Source organism: Geotrypetes seraphini, chromosome 8 (genome assembly GCF_902459505.1).
Source record: "Geotrypetes seraphini chromosome 8, aGeoSer1.1, whole genome shotgun sequence".
Taxonomy (NCBI): Eukaryota; Metazoa; Chordata; class Amphibia; order Gymnophiona; family Dermophiidae; genus Geotrypetes; species Geotrypetes seraphini.
The window spans coordinates 13007863-13030398 of record NC_047091.1 but is presented as its reverse complement, the minus strand read 5'-3'; the positions used below and the strand labels follow the sequence as shown (position 1 = coordinate 13030398).

Below are 22536 nucleotides of genomic sequence, written 5' to 3'. Positions count from 1 at the left end.
GCACCAGTGAAAATATTTTGACAATAAACTAGCACTTGTATGATCTTTGGCGACCACAGGAATAGCTCTGGTTTACCTTAAAAACACAAATATGTGCAAATTCTGCAGCTTGCTTGCCAGTTCAATGTTTTTAAAATAACCAGTGTGGGGAAAGAGTTGCCACACTTATATGGATGAGTTTACATTTAAAAGCTGCAGTGCTGAGGCTGACAGGGTAACTCGGCGACAGCGCTGGAGGTTTGGGTTCAGTCTCTCGAGTTTAACCTTAGAGATCCGCTGGGGATGTGGGGCTCAACCATTCCCTGGAAGGGGGGACGTATTGATTTTGCACAAAAGCAAATCTTAGTGGGTTGGAGGGGGGGGGGGGCTCTGTTTATGACTCCTGGCTGAAGGCTGTCTCTGCAATATTTGGGCATATGACAAATGTAATAAACGAGGTGAGGAGAACCCCAGGTAGATACAGTACAGGTTGGTTCTAATTGAGCAAGGCAGTCAAAAATGAAAAAGGGAATAGGCAGCTCAAAAACAACCTTGATATTTGGGTACTAAAACCCCCCCAATTACACTTAGTACTTTAAAGAAAGAACATAAAAATAGCCTTACTGGGTCAGACCAATGGTCCATCAAGCCCAGTAGCCCTTTCTCAAGGTGGCCAATCCAGGTCCCTAGTAACTGGCCAAAACCCAAAGAGTAACATTCAGAATCCCAAAGAGTAACAAAAGATTCCAGAATATGAAATAGTAACAACATTCCATGCTACCGATCCAGGGCAAGCAGTGGCATCCCCCATGTCATTCTCAATAACAGACTTTGGACCTTTCCTCCAGGAACTTGCCCAAACCTTTCTTAAAACCAGCTGCGCTGGTAAGAGCTACCATAACCTCTGGCAATGCGTTCCAGAGCTTAACTATTCTCTGAGTGAAAAAATATTTCCTCCTATTGGTTTTAAAAAGTATTTCCCAGTAACTTCATCGAGTGTCCCCTAGTCTTTGTCATTTTTGATGGAGTGAAAAACCGATCCACTTGTACCCGTTCTACTCCACTCAGGATTTTGTAGACTTCAATCATATCTCCTCTTAGCTGTCATTCTGTCTTTACTGCTGGTTGGCCTATTTAATCACTTATGAATGTAAGGAACTTGGGAATAAACTCCAGTCGAAAAAAAAAAATAAACACAGCAACCGAAAGGATGCAGTACAATAGGTGAAAGTTATTAGAGCAGCTAATTCTCCATGTATGAGAAAGCTGTAGTCGGCAGGGCTGGGCTGGGCAATACTCTCCCAAAGTCCCACACCCTTGGAAAGCTACAGTCAGCAGGGCCGGGCATTGCTCTCCCAAATTCCAACACCCCAGGAACGTTGCAGTCAGCAACACTGGATACCACCTCATTACAACTACAGATTAAATTTCTCATTGCACAGCACCAAAATAAAAGGTGCCTGTTTTTTCTACAGTCATAACTGGAAAGATGACTGAAAGCGGGTGCAGAGCTCACCTGTGGGGCTCCTGGAATGGCAGGTCCTGGAGTAATGGGCTGAGCCATCAGATCATAGTCATTTCCTGAAGAGCCAGCAGCTACGTAGGAATAGGATCCACGAGCCCAAGGGTCAGCACGCCAGCGAGACACCACCGTTTCCTTTGGCTGAGGATAGACAGAAGTTCCAATGAATTTGTGCACAAGCAGCATGTGCCTCCTGTGGATCACTCTCGTACCAAAATGACCAGCAAAATTACACTTCAAATCACTTTGTTTTATATACAGTGGAACCTCGGTTTGCGAGTGTTTTGCAAGACGAGCAAAACACTCAGCAAACTTTTGACTCGCAAACCGAGCACTGTCTCGATAAACGAGCACTTACAGCCCCTGAAACGCCGCTTCGGGAGATTCCTCTTCCGTCTTCTGGCCAGCCTTCCATGTCGGGTGCCTTCTGCAGGTTGGAGGGCCTCTGTCTGGGCCTGCGTGGCCAGGTGCTATCCCACCTGCGCGCTGTGTGTGACACACACAGCGTCACTCATTGGCGTTGTGCGCGTCATGAGGGTGGGGCGGCGCTCGGCTGCGTGGACTCGGGTGGGGGCTCTCCAGCATGCAGGGGGCATCCGACATGGAGGGCTAGCCGGTGGATGGAGGAGGCATCCCTTTTAACCGGCACTGTGGGGTTCTCTGTTGGCTGGCGGACATTAGATGCATCCCCCCCCCCGAAGCGGCACTGTGGGGTTCTTCTTCGGATGACGGACAGAGGAGGTGGATGGAGGAGACGGCGCTGCAGCACCCGGCAGGTACAGACCCCGGGTTCTTGAACGAATCGTCGGTTTGCCACTATTTTCTATGGGGAACTTTGCTTTGATAAACAAGCGTTTTGGATTACGAGCATGCTCCTGGAACGGATTATGCTCGTAATCCAAAGTACCACTGTATGTATATACATTTTTTTTGGTTTCAACAATTTTTATTGATGATATTGCAGCAAATAGCAAAAAAAGCTACACTTCTCCCTCCGTATTCGCGGTTTCGATTATTCACGGTGTTTAGCTTGCTGGCTCCTCCCCCTTCCCCCAATAACATCATCTTGCATAGAGAAATCACTGATTCTAAGTGTTTATAGAGAAATTTGCTGATTCCCAGCACTTTCTTCACCGTGTTTTGCCTCTCCTTCAGGAACAGGCCAGGTCTCCTGCCATGTTAGTCACGGTTTCACCATATTCACGATGGTTTTTAATAGAAAACAGCGAACAACATATGAAAAAGTTATTTGCGTTTTTTCTGTATTCGCGGGTCTTTCAATCCCCTATCACAGCGAATATGGAGAGAGAAGTGTACAATGTACATCTATGGACATCCAATTTTATACTATAAACCACCCTCCCCCCCATCTCGCAATTTCCAATATGGCTATAGCCCACAGCATAACTAAAACATATCAACAGCTTCAAATAATGTTATTTATATATTGTCAGTTCATCTCTTACTGTAAACCGCTTAGAACTGTTTTGGTATTGTGGTATATAAAAATAAAGTTATTATTATTATTACTACATATTTTATAGGCTTGCATGACAACAGGGCATTGGCACCATCTCAGGCAAGGAAACTCAATTTAACAATGCCACATAAATGGGGTCAAGATCTGGGGTCAACTCAGCAGAAGACAATGAACTTCTCCTTCACAATTTCCAATCACAATTTCTGAGCGATTTGTGGTATTCCGTCAAACTGTAAATGAGCTTAGCAAAGCACCTTTAAAATCTGTAGCATATCATGGAGCATTTGGGGCTCCATTAAATCAATGCTGGTGGAATTCGTTATGTCATATATGCAAAAAGGAAAGAACAATTGCCATACAAAAAGGGAATTATAACTTTAAAAAACTTTGGGGGCCATTGATAACATATTGTAATGATTAGATGCCTTTTTACACGAAAAGTATAATTATAATAATGGGAAAGGGGGGATATATTGCTATATTATTGGTTTAATCAATATTTTGAATATATTATATATATGATATGCTTGATTTACAATATTTGTGGAAAGGGAGTGTGGGGAGGGGCTTAATATATATATTGATGATAATAATAGGAAAGAATTTCAAGTGATGTATATGATTCAATTGATGTAATATTGTACAATTGATGTAAGATGAAAAAAATGAATAAAGAAATGGAAAAAAAAAAATCAATGCTGGTGAAGGCAAAAGACAGGCAGAAAACAAACCTCATTAAGCCTAATAGTTGTGCAGCATTGCGTAGAGAGCCACGCAGAAAAACTGTGTCTTACCCCATCATTTTCTTTCCTTTAGTTCTACCAGACCACTTCAGAACAAGTGGGATATGTCTGTCCACTGGCTGCCAGACATAACCCACTACAGCAGGGGTAGGCAATTCCGGTCCTCGAGAGCCAGAGCCAGGTCAGGTTTTCAGGATATCCACAATAAATATGAATGAGATGGATTTGCATCTCAAGGAGGCAGTGCATGCAAATCCATCTCATGCATATTCATGGTGGAGATCCTGAAAACCTGACCTGATTGCCTACCCCTGCACTAGAGTGGTCTGGTATGGATAGGAAAACTATATTAGATTAAAAAAAATACAGAAGAATCCAAAGGCTGGAAGAATATAAGGCTGGAAGTCTGGTATCTTACAGATAACCAAGTTAAGTAAGAAGCACCCAATCTCTCCACCCTAAACAAGATCTTCATCGCTCTTTCCTAGGGGGTTACAATATGGCTCCAGAAAAAGAAGGACAGATTGAGACATCCGGGTTTTACTTCTACTGAAAGCAATGGAAGTAACGAGGACAGATAGAGACATCTGGGCATTATTTCTATTGAAAGCAATAGAAGTAAAAGAAGGATGTCTCAATCCATCCTCCTTTTTCTGGAGCCATATGTTAACCCTACTCCCTCCACATCTCTGTGTCCTTCTTTGAATTCTCTATCAGCCTTCCCTCCCCTCTTAGGTTTTATCCTTTCACTCTTATAAAGCTTCCTGGACAGCTATAGAAATGATAAATAGTAGTTGTAAAAAGGATGATTCTCCGCCCGAAAACTAGAGTGGCATCGCATTTTCACATGGCTGCTTAAATGGAGAAATTCTTCTACACGGGTTGCCATCTACTGGCCAGTTGATAGAGCTGCAAGTCCAGAAGGAGAGTGCAGAGGAGCTTTCTCCTTACCAGACACAGCTGAGTGTGCACCCTACAGTCCCTCAATAGCAAGACAGATCTCATACGAGCAGAGAGAAATGCAGTGGGAATCCCACAGCCTGAAATGAACCCTGGTTAAATTACAAAAAATGGTGTGGAAAACAGGATATGATGGACTCATCTATTCTGCCCATTGCTGCAAGCCCCCAGTTGATCCCTGGATTTCCCTTCACTTCTTGCAAGCAGGATTTATTCTATGGTTTTATTGAATTCTTCTAGTATTTCTACCTCCACCACTTTTACAGGCATAACTGAATTTCCAAGCAACAGATGCTCCCATTGTCACATGTTGATTGTCAACGTATGCCTTACAGCAGTGCAATGAAAAGATGGAGGGTTGAAAAATACCTGTGGAACAGCACTACTGCCAAATATTCCTTTAAGGATTGCAAGGCAACGTCCAACAATGACATCATCACTGATGTTCTCCATAATACCCGCAGCTTCCCCTGCCACCAAAGCCAAAAGAATCGGTGCTGTTGAAAAAAACATGAAACTCTAAGATATGGTCACAAAATTTAAAATAACTAGCAATGAGTGAATTAAATTAACCCCCCCAAAGCTGTGAAACTATTTTGTCTCCCAGGAGATCAATAACCAAGGTGTGCTGTAATAAATGAATGGGAGGTAAGTGAGATTCCAGGCTCAGGTTCCCAGGGCTGGGAGGGGGGGGCGGACTGCCCTAGGTGCCGCCTTGGTGGGGTCACCTCTCTGCCCACCCATATGCCACACTCAAACCCTTCCTTCCTCTTCTGTTATCTCTTTAAAACTTCACCAGCACGAGTGACTTCTCCAGCCTGCTGCTTGCACCAGCCTGGCTCCTCTCTGAAATCACTTCTGGGTCATGGGACCAGGAAATTATGTCAGAGGGAAAGCCATCACTGGGACGAGCAGCAGGTTGGAGAAGCTGTTTGCGCTGGCAAAGATTTAAAGAGGTACCGGGGGGGAGGGGCACCTCCTACCCTCGCAATGCCACTGTGGGCTAGTTATCTTTTTGTGTGATTTTATACATTGGCGCTACCATACTGGAACACACCGCTGCATATCTGCTAAAAACTGAATGAAAGAGTGAACTGAGGTGAAATATAACAGAGTTATATGAAACCAGTAATGGACAATGCAGAGAAGATGAGGACTGGCCACAACCAGGGCTGTGGAGTCGGTAGATAAATGTTCCGACTCAGACTCCTCAGTTTTTTGTACTTCAGACTCCGACTCCGACTCCAGGTACCTGAAATTTCCTCAGACTCCTCGACTCCGACTCCACAGCACTGGTTAATTTTCAGATCGTTAAAATGGAATGTCAAGTTGAGAGAAATGAGCATTTTCGACACCACCTTTTTTTTGCTTTTAATCAAGGTTCTAAGGCCGTAGAAGCTGCTCGCAACATTTGTGCTGTGTATATAGTGGGTGCTATAGCTGAAAGAATCGCTCGTGATTGGTATGCCAAGTTCATAAATGGAGTCGGTAGATAAATGTTCCGACTCCTCCTCATCAGTTTTTTGTACTTCTGACTCCGACTCCAGGTACCCGAAATTTCCTCCGACTCCGACTCCACAGCACTGGTTAATTTTCAGATCATTAAAATGGAATGTCAAGTTGAGAGAAATGAGCATTTTCGACACCACGTTCTTTTTGCTTTTAATCAAGGTTCTAAGGTCGCACAAGCTGCTCGCAACGTTTGTGCTGTGTATATAGTGGGTGCTATAGCTGAAAGAATCGCTCGTGATTGGTATGCCAAGTTCAAAAATGGAGTCGGTAGATAAATGTTCCGACTCCGACTCCTCAGTTTTTTGTACTTCTGACTCCGACTCCAGGTACCCGAAATTTCCTCCGACTCCTCGATTCCGACTCCACAGCCCTGGCCACAACTGCAGTTTGAAACACAAGATCTAGGTGGCACTAAGGGCTCCTTTTATAAAGGTGAGCTAGGGTTTTTAGCGCACGCACAGGATTAGCACACGCTACCCGAAAAACTACCGCCTGCTCAAGAGGAGGCGGTAGCGGCTAGCATGCGCTATTCTGCGCATTAAGGCCCTAACACACCTTTGTAAAAGGAGCCCTAAATGATATGATCAAATCAAGACAAGAAATGCGGCATTACTCCGTGGACACTTAACTCATGGAATTCACTTACAAGACCCTATGAGAATTACACATTTATCAAAGGGAGTAATCAAAAGCTTCTTAAAATAGTCCTCCTAAGACAGAGGTTCTCAACCAAGTCCCATCCAATCAGGTTTTCCAAAAAATCCCCAATGAAGATGCTTGAGATGGCTTTACATACAAAAGAGGCAGTCCATGCCTATCTCATGCCTATTTATCAAGGGTTTCCTGAAAACTTGGAGTGAGAACCACTAACCTAAACCATGTCTGCTATGAACTTGAAGGACATGACATGCCTGACAAAAGTTGTCCCATTCCCTATCATCAGCAGGTGCAATATTGTGTCTGCAGTTTAATGTAGTGGGTTTATCATGTGCAAAATAAAATGAAGATCTTAACACGTGAGGTGATACATTTTTAATTCAACTTAGAAGTAAAGAAAGTAGAATTCAACTGCATTTAAAACAACACTGCATTCAGGTTCTAGGACCTAATGTACTTTACCTTTGTACAGATTCCAGAAGAGAAAGAGTTCTCCCCTGCTGGCAGTGGTGCTGCCCACATGACCGAACAAATTCACACTAGGATCCCAAAATACTCTATCAAAGCACAGTACCACCTAAAAGTGAGAGACAGGAGATAAACTTATTCTCCATATCCCTAAACATTGCAAATGTAACAAAGAAAATCATTCTCAACCCTAAAATTTAATGCAAATGCTTTGTAATGCATCAGCAAAATGGTTCTGCAGGGAAAGCAAAGTTGCTTACCTGTAACAGGTGTTCCCCGTAGACAGCAGGAGAATGCAGCCACACTTGTAGGTGAAGTCCTACAAGTGTGCCTGAATTTCCCCTGTTTGTCTACGGAGAAAGTAAAATTGCTTACCTGTAACATGTGTTCTCTGTAGACAACAGAGAAATGCCACCACACTTCCCCCCCTCCTTCCCTTCATCTCTCTTTTCCTTCATTGCTAGGGACAAAACTGATAAGACTAAGGGGAGGGGCTGAGAATGTAGGTCTCCTGCACATGACCAGTAACCTTTTAAAAAGCTTAGTTCGCTAGGGGAGAGCTCCTGCACGTAGGCTCAGTCAGCGGACTTCACCTACAATTGTGCCTGCATTTCCCTCATTTGTCTACGGAGAAAAACACAAAAATAAAACCAGACATCCAGTGAATTGTTACACACTCAGTTTCTAGTGAAAGAAAACCTGTGATACTGCTTCAGACTTCAGTGTGTATATGCTTGGATTTGGAAAAGAGGGTGACAGAGAATGCTAGAGATGGTGGGGGTGGGAACTAAGCTGGAACTTATTTTAGAAACCAAACTTGCCATTGTGATACAGATCCAAGAAACAATGATTATTAAAAGGATGGCAATTTGTTTATTGGAAGCTTCTATACTGCTAATGACTGGGGAGTCAATTCAGAGCGGTTTACATGAGCTTCTGTAAAGGTGTTACAATATAGTTAACATTTTCTGAGAAGGTTTTCAATACAGACATATTTATACCATAATCAATCATCCTACGTATCTAATATAATAAAACGCTAGGCTGCGCATGCACACTCCCATCGCGTGCGTCCGTTTTCTGTGAGCTGTAGGGCACCGCAGATAGGAGTGTGCATGCGCGCAAAGCTCTCTCTCTCCCTCCCCCCGAGGTGGATGTCGGCCGCGGCGGTTGCTGGCCGCCCGAAGCTCTCTCTCTCTCTTCCTCCCCCCCCGAGGCGGATGTCGACCGCGGCAGCCTGAGTCGGATGTCAGCCGTGGCAGCCCAAGTCGGATGTCGGCCGCAGTGGCTGCTGGCCGCGGCAGCCAAACCCGGAAAGCATTTTAATATAAGTAGGGCATGGAGTTCAGGAGGAAGGTACGGAGGGGAGGAAAATACTGCACAGGGAAGTGGGGTGGGAGGGAAATGGAGGGGCAGAAAAGGGGTTGATGGACAGGGGAAGAGGTGCTGATGAACAGGGAGGGGGGCAGAAAAATGAAGACAGGCCTACTGCTGGACAGGGGGAGCAGGAAGGAGGTGATGATGGACAGGGGGAGGTAAAACAAAGGGAGAAGGGCTTCTGCTGGATAAGGTGAGCAGTGATGGGGTGGTGGAGGACACAGGGGAGGTAAAAGGAAGGGAGAATGGACAGGGGGAGCAGGCAAGGGGTGGTAGTGGACAGCCAAGGGAAAAAAAAAAAAAAGACAGACAGAAATACAGAAAGTGGCTAAGGAGAGAGAAAAAAAAATAAAGACAGACACACACACATATATTCTAGCACCCGTTAATGTAACGGGCTAGAAGACTAGTATACCAATATAATACTAGTATTGTGTACTATGTTCACAATGTGTACTATTTGTACACATAATACCTATATCGTTTTCTGTGTTAATCGCAGATTTACATAAATCATAAAGTAAGTATATATAGCTAGAATTATTTATTCGTTCAAATTTCTATACCATTCTCCCAGGCGAGCTCAGAATGGTTTATATGAATTTATTCAGATTCTTAAGCATTTTTCCCTGTCTTGGTGGGCTCACAATTAAAGAACGGCATGGGGACAATTTTTTCCCCATCCCCGCAGGAATTCAATTTCCCCACCCCTGTGAGTTTTGTCACAGTCTCTTGTCCCATTCCTGGAAGCTCTGCCTTAACTGCACAAATATCCAACACTTATGATTTTAAAGTGTTTGAGGCTTGTGCAGATGAGGATGGAGCTTGCAGGAATGGGGCAGGGACAGGAAAAGAACTCGTGGGGATGGGACAGGAAAATGAGCTCCTGCGGGGACGGGGAAAAATGTGTCGCCCCCCCATGTCATTCTCTACTCACAATCTATCTAATGTACCTAGGGCAATGGGGGGATTAAGTGACTTGCCCAGGGTCACAAGTAGTAGCGTAAGTTTGAATCCACAACCCCAGAGTGTTAAGGCTGTAGCTTTAACCACTGCGCCACTCTAGAAATCGAAACATAATAAAAGTGAGCCAAGTAGACATCACCAGTGTGACATCACTGATGAGGTTGGCTCTTATTGGTGGAATGAGGCATTATGATGTCACAATACCAGCTCTGGTTATCAGAGGCTGAAACTCTTCACACTATTTATTTATTCAAGTTTCATTTACATTTGATGTATCGCTTATTACAATATCTAAGCGATGTACAATTTAAAAACCAACAGATTGTGGTAATACATATAATTGATATGGGTTAGACAATTGACAAAACAATTTAGACAAACATGAATAAGTAGGAAGGAGGGGGAAAGTTACAGTTACATTGTTTGTTAGAAAATTTTACATAAAAAGGAAAATACATTAGGTATAAATAGGGTGAGATGCTAAAAAAATATGATTGATTCTTAGAATGATATAACAAAATCTAGAATAGGTCATATCATAAATCAATCAATCAATCATTCAATTTTCGATACTGTTCGCACAGAACAGTTTGCATGAATTTATTCAGGTACTCAAGCATTTTTCCTTATCTGTCCCGGCTCACTATCTACCTAATGTATCTGGGGCAATGGGAGAATTAAGTGATTTTCCCAGGCTCACAAGGAGCAGCATGGGTTTGAACCCACAACCTCAGGATGCTGAGGCTGTAGCTCTAACCACTGCGCCACATTCTCCTCAGCAATTCTAGGCATCTCTACATGCTACGTGAGGTGACCTATTACTGCTGACAGGTGCAGCATGCTTTAGCTAGCCACTTTTTCATTTCATTTGCCCAGCACTCACAATTTATATTGCCTCAGGTACAGAGATTAGATTTTGAGTCCACCAGGAGTAGGGAAGTACCTCATTTACCTGACTATGACTCACCTTGAGCTACATCTGAAAAAGGTGAGAGCAAAATCCAAATAAATAAAATGAAAGTGCAATATTTAAGGTACTGATTGGGTGGACAAAGGGTTTCAGTGTTCTAGCAGGCAGGAAAGAACAAAACAGGTACCTTGTTCAGATTGCCAAATCCCATTCTCTGGACAGCAGAGGTTTTCCATTCTGGAAGAGGTGGCACGAACTGCACAGCTGGAGGCTGCTGCTTGAGCACTCCTAGAGGCAGGGTGCACAGCACGGCATCACATTTATAAATAAAGGTCTGGCTGGTGGAGCGTGTGTTCACAGCAATCACCTCGCAGCCTGTGGAGAGCCGGAAAACCGAAACCATGACATGCCGATGATGCGACATAATTAAAGCCTATGAACTACCCTTTTAAAACCAAATTATTAATACCATAAAAGAATTAACACTGCGACACTTGTTTAAACGTAATTATAAGAAGAAAGGGCAGCTCAAGTCCACGAGTCCTTATATAGAGTTGTTTCTATAACAGATGGTGTCAAGGATGCAAAGCAGTGTGAGATGCTGTATTTACTGGAGGATGTGGGAGAGGAGGAGAGATTAGCTCAGAACCCAGAGAAATTAGGATCAAAGTCCTAGAGCTTCCATACAATACTTGAAGTGGAAAGGAAATGATAGAATGAGTGTTTTTACTGCAGTCCTTCAGGACTGGATAGAAGCCTAGGTCTTTAACACCACTATAGATTACTATGGTCTGATACCGAGAAAGACAAGGGGGAAGCCACTGCTTGCCTTAGGATTGGTAGAATGAAATATTACTACTATCTGGGTTTCTGCCAGGTACTTGTGACCTGGCTTGGCCACTGTTGGAAGCAGGATACAGGGCTAGATGGACCGTTGGTTTGACCCAGTATGGCTATTCTTATGTGAGCTAAGTATAGGACAGTCAAGCCATTGTGACATCACTGATGAGGTTGGCTCTTAGGCATTGGTGGAATGTGTCAATGTCATATCTGGGATGTTGCTACTCTTTGGGTTTCTGCCAGGTACTTGTGACTTGGCTTGGCCACTGTTGGAAGCAGGATACAGGGCTAGATGGACCGTTGGTTTGACCCATTATGGCTATTCTTATGTGAGCCAAGTATAGGACAGTCAAGCCATTGTGACATCACTGATGAGATTGGCTCTTAGGCATTGGTGGAATGAGGCATTGTGACATCAGTCTCAGCTCTGGAATGTTGCTACTCTTTGGGTTTCTGTCAGGTACTTGTGACTTGGCTTGGCCACTGTTGGAAGCAGGATACAGGGCTAGATGGACCGTTGGTTTGACCCAGTATGGCTATTCTTATGTGAGCCAAGTATAGGACAGTCAAGCCATTGTGACATCACTGATGAGGTTGGCTCTTAGGCATTGGTGGAATGTGTCAATGTCATATCTGGGATGTTGCTACTCTTTGGGTTTCTGCCAGGTACTTGTGACTTGGCTTGGCCACTGTTGGAAGCAGGATACAGGGCTAGATGGACCGTTGGTTTGACCCATTATGGCTATTCTTATGTGAGCCAAGTATAAGACAGTCAAGCCATTGTGACATCACTGATGAGATTGGCTCTTAGGCATTGGTGGAATGAGGCATTGTGACATCAGTCTCAGCTCTGGAATGTTGCTACTCTTTGGGTTTCTGCCAGGTACTTGTGACTTGGCTTGGCCACTGTTGGAAGCAGAATACAGGGCTAGATGGACCGTTGGTTTGACCCAGTATGGCTATTCTTATGTGAGCCAAGTATAGGACAGTCAAGCCATTGTGACATCACTGATGAGGTTGGCTCTTAGGCATTGGTGGAATGTGTCAATGTCATATCTGGGATGTTGCTACTATTTGGGTTTCTGCCAGGTACTTGCGACTTGGCTTGGCCACTGTTGGAAGCAGGATACAGGACTAGACGGACCATTGGTCTGACCCAGTATGGCTATTCTTGTGTTATATACTAGGCTTACATTGGTTTATATTGAAAACTGTACACATTTGCAGCTCTCAAGGGCCAAAGGTGATTATTCTTGTTCTAGAATAAGGAGTCCTAGTCTGAGATTTGAAGGAGGAGTAATCTAAGGAAGTATTTCTTTATAGAAAAGACAATAGATGCATGGAACAGCTTCCCAATGGAGGTAGCATACAAAAATCAAGTGAGAATTCAAGAAAGCCTGGGACCAGGACAAACTCATTCTTAGCTGAAGGAAAAGATAAAGCCGAATATCAAAGAGTGTGCAGCCCACTGCTGCGGAGAAAAAAACAAGATTAGATGGATTCTGTGATCTTCACCCACTGCTGTACTTCAGATGTCACTTACCTGAGGTTGTGTATCGCACCTGCCGTACAGCTGTATTCAATTTAATGTCCAAGCCCTCTGCCAAAGCTACAGGTACACAGGAGTATCCATTTCGCACTGTTAGATGACTGCCAGTGAACTCAAAGTCATCATCCTAGAATGTCAAAATCGACAAATGTCAATCAGAGTTTAGCCCATTTTCTTGATATACCACCTTTCAGCTATACATTTTAACTCTTAGCCACAGATATATAGTATGAGGTATGTACATCCTGCAGTTCGGTGTACTAATAAACCCAAAATTATGACAGAGATTAGGAACTGTATAATTCTGCTTCCTATTTGCAGAAGCTGACGAGAACTCGACCATAGCAGCACTCAAATCCCACAGATAAAGGAGGAGGACACCGCAGTGTGCACTTTAGATCAAGGAGACATCTCATCCTTGTGTAAGAGGGTGGAGGGCACCCTCAGTCTCTCCTCTCTAGTGTGCTCAGCAGGTCTCTCCAGCACAAATTATCCTAACTGCACATTTCATACACTAAATCGTTAGTGGAACATCCTGGCTACAACACGTCATGATATTCTGAGTTTTAACTACCCACCATAAATGCAGGACCTATCACATCAAATGTTTTCTGTAGCATCCCACAGCTGTGACATACGATGCCATCCTCTCTATATGCCCTTCAATCACAGGGTTTTTCTTTTTAATAACATATCTTTCCGAGACAGAAGCATATTTAACTGGATGGCATTTTGGCAAATTGCCAACCTGTGTTTAATCATCAATGCCTATAACCTAGAGCACTGTCTCTCAAACTGTGTGCTAGGGCATAGTGATGCGCCCTGAAGAGATTCTGGGTGTGCCACGAGAGATTCCAGAACTTTATTATTTTTTTAATTCCCTTCATAAGTATACACTAGAATAGATGACATGTACATTGCGTATACAAGAGTCTGTCAATGTTATGAGCGTTTGTGTGCGTAAGAATGCAAACCACCCATCATTATTTGACGCGATTGGTTCTTGAAAACTAAAGGCAAGTAATTTTAGTTTTATTTTTTATGCAGTAGTTATCCTAACTTGAGCAACAAAGCAATCAAGGCTTTGTTACCGTTTGGATCTTGTTATCTTTGTGAACTTGGGACTTTCAGCTCTGACAGAAATTAAATCGAAAAAAAGAGAATGACTGCAGATGGTGGATGATGAAATGCATGTCGACTATCGAGCTGCATTTTGTGTTAATTTGCACGCAAAAACAAGCACATCCTTTGCACTGACTAGCAATTCTATTCTAAGCACTTTAGTTTCACTGTTGTTACAATTACTCATACATAGCTTAAAGAACTTTAAAAAAATAACTCAAATTTAATTTTTTGTTGGTTTTGAAATGTTATAATTTCAATTACAATGTGCTATGAAAAACATTTGCTTTGTTTACTGTGCCAGAGCTAAAAAAAGAGAGACACTGACCTAGAGAGAAATATGGGTGCAGCTCTGGTTGCCCTCTTGGACAGACTGGATGTACCACATGGATCTTTGCTGTTTACTATGTTACCTCGAAATATACAGCTGTTAATCACACATTGATTTTAGCCTAGTGGCTAAAGCAGCGAATTGAGCGTCAGTGAAGCCAAGGTTTAAATCCAGTGATGCTGCCCACAATCTTGGCCAAATTGTTTCATCTGCCATTGTTTCACATAGAAAATTTTGATTGCAAGCTCTTTGGGACATGGAAATATCTACTGTGTCTGACTAACCCACTATGAGCTTGCATTTGGAAAGGCAAATAATCAAATCCAAATCTCTTCACAAATGCTTAGTTAACCCATAGAAGATTCATGTCACAGTCTTAACTAGCAAAGTTCCTGTCACTTCCATGTACCTGCATTCCCTTGCAGTATGGGTGACAGTGACCAGTGTCAATTCTTATAAGCAGGAGTAGGTTTTAAATATCATCATATGACTATTGATATACTGGGTGGTCTGCAAATGTCTATATTGCTACTTATGGAGACACCAAAGCACCATAAACCCAAGCACTAAAAACTGGTATCTCGTGCTATGAACGTCCACATCGACGCAGGCACCTTCTTAATTCATGATTCCTGGCACCAACCTAGAGTAAAAATGGCTACATAACATCATACATTTTCAAACTGCATGGACTAGGATTAGCAACAGTGCACAATATAAATACCAGCCTGCTCTTTTGCTGGCACCATCTACATACAGAGTTGAGGACTAGGTTACATAGAAACATAGAAGATGATGGCAGATAAGGGCCATATAGCCTATCAGGTCTGCCCACTCTACTGACCCACCCCAAGTCTACTATCCTAGGGATCCCACTCCTGGTGACAGGTTCCCTTGGCTTAACCCTCTAAGGGATCTCACATGGGCATCCCATTTGCTCTTAAATTCTTGCACGCTGTTATGCCTCGATCACCTGCACCAGGAGCTCATTCCAAGGATCAACCACTCTCTCGGTGAAGAAATAATTCCTGGTGTCGCCATGAAATTTCCCGCCCTTAAGTTTGAGCGGATGCCCTCTTGTGGCTGAGGGTCCTTTGAGAAAGAGAATCTCTTCTTCCATCTCGATACAGCCGGTTAGACATGTTCAAGCTGGGCAACCTCCATCCAAGGATGCATTTTAATTTTTGCTCTCTTTTATACTTAAGTAGTAACGGGACTTTTGATCTAGATCAGGGGTGTCAAAGTCCCTCCTCGAGGGCCGCAATCCAGTTGGGTTTTCAGGATTTCCCCAATGAATATGCATGAGATCTATTAGCATACCATGAAAGCAGTGCATGCAAATAGATCCCTCCTCGAGGAGGGACTTTGACACGCCTGATCTAGATGCTATACAAGGTCACCACATTAAAAGTACTCATTAAGATTAAGCGAGAAATTCAAACCTTCCTTGAAAAATGTTAAGAGACATTCTCCATACTACTGTCTACTCTAATTTCTTTCCATCTGGATTCCATGTACGCAGCAGCAAACACGCTTTTTCAGAAAGTCACCTTCAGCAGGGTGTGGAAAAAATGGACATTAGTCCAAAGAAAACATGAGCCCCTGCAGGTTGCAATACAACTTTTTTTTTTCTCCAGGACCAGTATAGTTACTGGAATGTTTTCTTCTTCACTACCCTTGGAAAATTTCTTGCTCTGTGGGTGCCAAAAATGCATTTCCAGGGCATATATAGAATTACCATGAGAAAGGAATAGCTTTTCCCATTTTGTTCTTATCACAAGGAAAGCTACGTTTCCTGAAATATGGCCCACATACCACAGGTTCCAATTTCTATCCCCAGCAGTTAGTCAAAGTTCAGGAATACATTTTCTAAATTAGTTTACATTTCTCGCATTCATCTGGTTTGAGAGGTCAATGTGGTCTTGAGAACTCCTGCACGTTGTCATCTATTACAAGCGAATTAATGGAAGCATGGAAAAACAGCACAAACTTTACAATGTCGACACGAAATCAATAGGAAGAGCAATTACCACAGTCTGAATTCACAAACCTTCCAGCATGAATTGTAAACTAGAGAATGACATGGAGACAAATTTTTTTCCCGTCCCCGTGGGAACTCATTTTCCCATCCCATCCCATCCATGTGAACTCTTTTCCTGTCTCTACCCTATTCTTGCAAGCTCCGTCCTCATCTGCACAAGCCTCAAACATTTTAAAATCATAAGTGTTTGAGGCTTGTGTGGTTAAAGCAGAGCTTATAGGAATGGGACAGTGACAAAACTCACAGGGACGGGATGGGGAAATTGAGTTCCTGCGGGGACAAATTTGTCCCCATGTCATTCTCTACTGTAAAGCACCATGTCACATCAGCTCCATGTGTAGGGATCCAGGTACTCCTGCTGAGCAAAGGCTGAGCTTAAGGAAGCTTTCAGACTGAATGTGAGTTCTTGCCCATCCTTCAAATGTCCCAAGCATCAATGATTGATTGTGATCCGGGGTGCTAACCTATCTGTAACTGCTGATCTCCAATGACAGTATTCTAGGGCAAACCCAGGCATCACATGACCTGTTTTTATTTCTGGTCTACAGCATTACAGCCCCTCCATTCTCAGAATTACTTTTTGATTATGATAGGAAATGGGTGAAACATTAACAAGCCTCAAAGGGGACATGAATGGACTAAAAGATTATTACAGTGTCCCGCAAACGTTTTGACACTGCGGAACATTAAACTTGGTGCCAGAGCTGGAGAGCTTCTCTGCCTCCCTTCCCCCTACCAATATTCATGTACTCAAAGACTTCACTGCTTTCTCCCGCTGAATTTCCAGCCCTTCTTACTGTAAACCACCTCAACAATGTGACTTTACTCTGTCTCCCCTCCTTCCTACAAATATTCATGTACTCAAAGACTTCATTGTTCTTTTCGCTGAATGTCCAGCTCTTCTTATTGCAAACCGCCTCGAACTACTATGGCTTTGGCGGTATATAAACAATAAATTATTATTATTAGAAGTGTGCGGAGGCACTCCAGCTGCGGCCCTGAGCCTATAACCTGAATTACTACCACATTCTCCGACAACAAAGATGCACCCACCTGCAAAGAAAAGCTACTTCACTTCCTAGTATATCTACACTGAAAATGCTGCAATTTAAACCACCCTATGTCCACTATGTCTGTATTTGTAAGTCTGAATGTTAAGTCTATACTGCAATTGCTGTAATCTAAACCCCTTTGACCATGCTGTAAAGTCTGCCTCACTAAAGTTTGTCCTACCCATACTATGAACGTACTCCTGTAACCCGTTCTGGGCTCCTTTGGGAGGACGGGCTAAATAAATGACCGAATAAATAAATATTTCTACGCCGGTAGGGGTTACTGACAGAGGAGAGACACCGGTGCCGGCTGACAGCCTACAGGATGTGCCTCTTGCTGCGAGGCATGTCCTGTAAACAGTTAGCCAGCACTGGCACCTCTCCTCCTCGCCGGCGTCTCACGGTACACCTGGAATCTGCGGGCCTGGCATACAGCTTGCAATACACTGAATTATTACAATGTTGCCTTGTACTTTATGTACATGGATGGGAAGAAGATAACCACTAGGTTTGACATGATTCTTTTACAGAATTCTGGGGCTAAACAAACATGGAAGCCAACGGTGTGGCAGTTGGGCCAGAAGGGAACAGAACCCAATCAAAAAGATGTGAAAATGGTTGATGTTGCTAAATGTTTTCTCACCTACCGAGACCTAAATCTTGTGAAAGTTTTAGAGCTTCCAACCAGGCTTCTGACCCTTGAGCATCAATCCTTTTCCTCAGACAATATGTCCAGTTCATTTTTCAGCTGCTCTATTGAGGATTCTTTCACTAAGGGCTCCTTTTACTAAGGTGCGATAGCAGTTTTAGCGTTTTAGGTTTTAGTGGGCGTGCTAGACACTAACGCCAGCATTGAGCTGGAGTTAAGTTCTAGCCACGTAGCGCGGGTTATAGCTTAGTAAAAGGAGCCCTAAGTCTGGGAACAATTCACAGGAAAGAATCATTAATTGAATTATGAACTTACCTGTTGATTCAGAATAAATATAGCTTTGACTAGACTAGGACAAAGTCTCCCGACTGTGTTAATTTCAGCTACATTTCATACTGGCCCTCACACATTGGTCTTCCTAAAGTCTGCTTAAAAATGTATTAAGTGTCATCACAAATGAAGATTTAGGGGTGTTTCATTCAGCTAAGACTTGCCTGGTCCCAGTGCTTCAGTGAGAGGGTTGATAATGGAGTTGCGTTAGCAAATTCCAAATTTGCGAAGTGCCAGTCCAGGATCTGTCTATCCCGTGATGACAAGTAAACATCACTGCAAGAAAGAAAAGCATTCAAATATTTCCTACCTTTATGGGTATTTGTATCCAATTGTGGGAAAACAGGATCTATTGGCAATTCAGACTACTCTCCTTTTTAGAAAATCTCTCAGCTCTTTTATAATGCTGACAGACAAAAAGCAGACCAAGAGATCAAAATCTCTACAGTCATTTTCAACCATAAAATAAATTTTACAACATATTTTCATACTTAAACTGGGAAAGATTAACCTCCCGTGGAACTGATTCAAAGAAAAGCAATTTCTGTTTCAGTACCGTATTGTCACGCATATAACGCGTGCGTTATACAAGATTTTACAAACCGCGCATAACCATGCGCGTTATATGCGTGAGCGCGTTATACAATTGTTTTCTGTCTTGCTGGCGCCCTCCTCCATCTTCCTGCAGCGTTCGCTGAAAGCCGCAGCAGCGGCTTCCAAGCACCTTCGCGGCTTGGAAGCGTTCCCTCTGATGTCGTGACGTCAGAGGAACACTTCTGGGTCAGCCGCAAGAGGCACATAGGATCCGCTGCCCGCGGCTTTCAGCGAACGATGCAGGAAGATGGAGGAGGGCGCCAGCAAGACAGAAAACACTGCATCACAATAGAATAGGCATTACAATAGAAAACCTGGGAAACAAAATTACTTCATTGGTAATTTCCCTGCTGGTGGCATTTGCTGATACCCTGTTTCCCCAAATATATGACACTGTCTTATATTTTTAAAAACTCCAAAATATGCACAAGGTCTTATTTTCAGGGGGATGTCTTATTTTTCCATGAAGAAGAATGTAGTACACATTTATTGCTGAAAAAAAGACATTTATTACCTGTATATGGTACAGGTCATCACAAACCAGAAAAGCTGTATCACAAACCAGAAAAAACTGTATCACAAACCAGAAAAACATTTCATTCTTTCCAAAACTATTAGGACTAGGGGGCATATGAAGTTACTAAGTAGCTTCCATTAGGAAAACAAACCAGAGAAAATATTTCTTCACACAACGTATAATTAAACTCTGGAATTCATTGTTGGAGAATTTGGTGAAATCAGTTAGCTTAGTGGGGTTTAAACAAGGTTTGAATAATTTCTTAAAAGAGAAGTCCATAGGCCATTATTGAGATGGCTTGGGAAAATCCACTGCTTATTCCTAGGATAAGTTTCACGTTTATTAAAATATTTGTTTGACCACTTAATCTAATTTCTAAGCGGTTAACATAATAAAATTACATAAAAACAAGTGAAACAGTTACATTGAGACGTATATTAAAACAGGGAAAACAAGTGACTTGCACAGACATACGGCAACAAAGGGACGGATGGGGAAAATATAAATGGCTAAAACAATAGGTTAGGTAAAAAATTATTAATAACAGTTAAGATTTAATTATAAACTTGGCCCTTAAAAGGGTATTTTAACCAAAAGCGTCTCGGAATAAAAATGTCTTTTAATCCTGTTTTAAATTGTTTTATATCTGATTCGTTACGAAGATATATAGGCAATAAATTCCAGAGAAACGGAGCAGTAACAACAAAATTGTTGGTGCGTAAAGTATTAATTGATTTTAAAGAAGGTATAACTAAAAGATTTTGAGAAGTTGAGCGGAGGGATTTTGACGTAACATACGGGATTAAAAGGCTATTAATAAAATCAGGTTGGTTATTCAGTCTGGTTGTAAATGTTAAAAGCAGCATAAAATCAGTTTTTCCCCCCCCCCAAATCTTTATTCATTTTAACATATACCTATTTGGGATCAACTAGGTACTTGGGACCTGGGTTGGTCACTGTTGGAAACAGGATGGACCTTTGGTCTGTCCCAGTAAGGTAATTCTTAAGTTCTTATATACATACACATATCTATATATTCTAAATACAAATACCAACACCTAGCAATTCACCTAAGTGTCTAGACCGCAATGCATGCTTAATAACATTCCTTATTACTTAAGCACAGTAGAAGGTATGATCAAGTGCCATGATTATAGTACTGAAGTGATTCTCTGCATGTTGCAGAGATGAATAAAGCGATTCCAAGGGAGATATAAGTGTGGAGAACAAATGGTTTGTGAACAGCCTCGAACGGTATGCATTTTAACATAATTTATACTTTTAAACATGGTAAGGTCAAAAGGAAAGATAACTTCAATGAATATATAACTTGGTCAAAGAAAGGATATTTTTTATTCACTCAACAATGTGAAAAGTATATGAACTCTTCATTCACTAACTGGGGGTCAACTCACTGAGCAGTAATAACTTCAACTAAAGTTTTGACAGTCATCGGGAGGGGGGACAGGGCACAGTACCTGGCAGGGAGGGAGTGGGGCTTGATGCAGAGCCTGGCAGAGAAGCGAGGGAGGGGGGAACATGGTGCAGAGCTTAGCAAAACTCTGCACTTGAATATTCACCCCCCCACCCCCCGGTTTATATTCAAGTTTATTTATATTTTTGGGGAAAAAAGGTTATCTTGGTTTATATGCGGGCCGGTTTATATTTGAGTATATACGGTACCATGAAATTTGCCAACTAACTATGCTGCTGTCCTTGATTACCGCATGATCCCCACTATTGGCTTAAGCTAAAACGTGACTTACCAAAGAATCATCAAAATAAAGTCTCTTTCTCGAGCCCCTCCCCTTGTTCCTTTGATGCCATGGACTAACAGTTTTAGAACAGTGCCATAGTAATTCTATTAATTACAATGCTGATTACTTACCTTGGTGGGTTTGCTTCCAGTTCTTGAAGCTTCTCTTCCAGCTTTCCTTGCATTTCCGCCAATTCATCATATTCCTGTAAACACAGGAAGGTAACTTCAGCCCCAAAATGGAAAAGCGGGTGGTACTTAAGCCTAACATGGGGCACGAGGAAACCTGAGCCAGACAGAACTGGAGGCTACAACCAGGGCTGAAGATGAAGAAAGTGCTTGGGAGTGGACAGTGGAGTAATCTCAACTAGAAATGGTTATGGAGAGGGATCAAAAATATTATAAAGTAACAAATCAGCATTAGCTGCCCAAATAAGCATATACACGTCTCCCTCCCTATTTGCAAGGGTTAGGGGCAGAGCCAGTCCGAGAATAGGGAAAATTCGCGAATAACTTTTGGGCTGGCTCTGACCCACCCCTGGACCTTATCTGGTGGTCTAGCGGTGACGCGGGGCAAGAGTGATCTTTCTACACTCCTACCCCGTACAGAGCCGTGCTGCGAGTTCCCGTGGTCTCATGAGACTACAATAGGAACTCCCAGCATGGCTCTGCACGGGGCAGGAGTGTAGGAAGATCGCTCCTGCCCCATGTCACTGCTAGACCACCAGGTAAGGTTCGTGCTCCTGAGGCGGCTGCTTGCCTCCTCCACCTCTGATCACCTCCTCCTCCTCCAATCACCCCCCTCTGCCTCCGATTGCCTCCTCAGATTGCCCCCCTCCACCGATCGCCTCCCTCCTCCTCTGATCGCCTCTCTCCTCGCCCCGATCCAAATCCTGGGGCCGTTTTTTTTCAATGCGGGCTGCCAACGAGCAATTCTCTGGGGGGGGGGGAGGGAGGCCCTGAGCAAAAAAAATTGCGAATAATCGAAACCGCTAGTAGGAAGGGGGAAGTGTATTACAAATAACAAATAAAAGAGTAAGCTTCATACTTTTGTTCAGCATTTTGACATGTCTCAGATACAAAATGGGAAAGAACCTTTAATACACAGGCTGGAAAAATTTCTATCACAGTGGCGCACACTTTTTTTTTAAAAAGGACATTAATATATCCAACCATTTTAT

General features: G+C 42.9%; 1 protein-coding gene across 5 annotated transcripts in view; it reads right to left on the bottom strand.

The window, feature by feature from the left end:
* Positions 1–22536, bottom strand: part of KDM1A (lysine demethylase 1A) — a 58759-nt gene that overhangs the window by 1812 nt on the left and 34411 nt on the right. For all 5 annotated transcript variants that reach the window (XM_033954915.1, XM_033954916.1, XM_033954917.1 and 2 more), the window contains exons 12-18: positions 21488–21561; positions 18653–18764; positions 12958–13090; positions 10762–10949; positions 7316–7430; positions 5054–5181; positions 1496–1642 (exon numbers count right to left, since the gene is read on the bottom strand). In XM_033954915.1, the coding sequence (XP_033810806.1) occupies positions 1496–1642; positions 5054–5181; positions 7316–7430; positions 10762–10949; positions 12958–13090; positions 18653–18764; positions 21488–21561 (897 nt within the window). The remainder of the gene's footprint in view (positions 1–1495; positions 1643–5053; positions 5182–7315; positions 7431–10761; positions 10950–12957; positions 13091–18652; positions 18765–21487; positions 21562–22536) is intronic.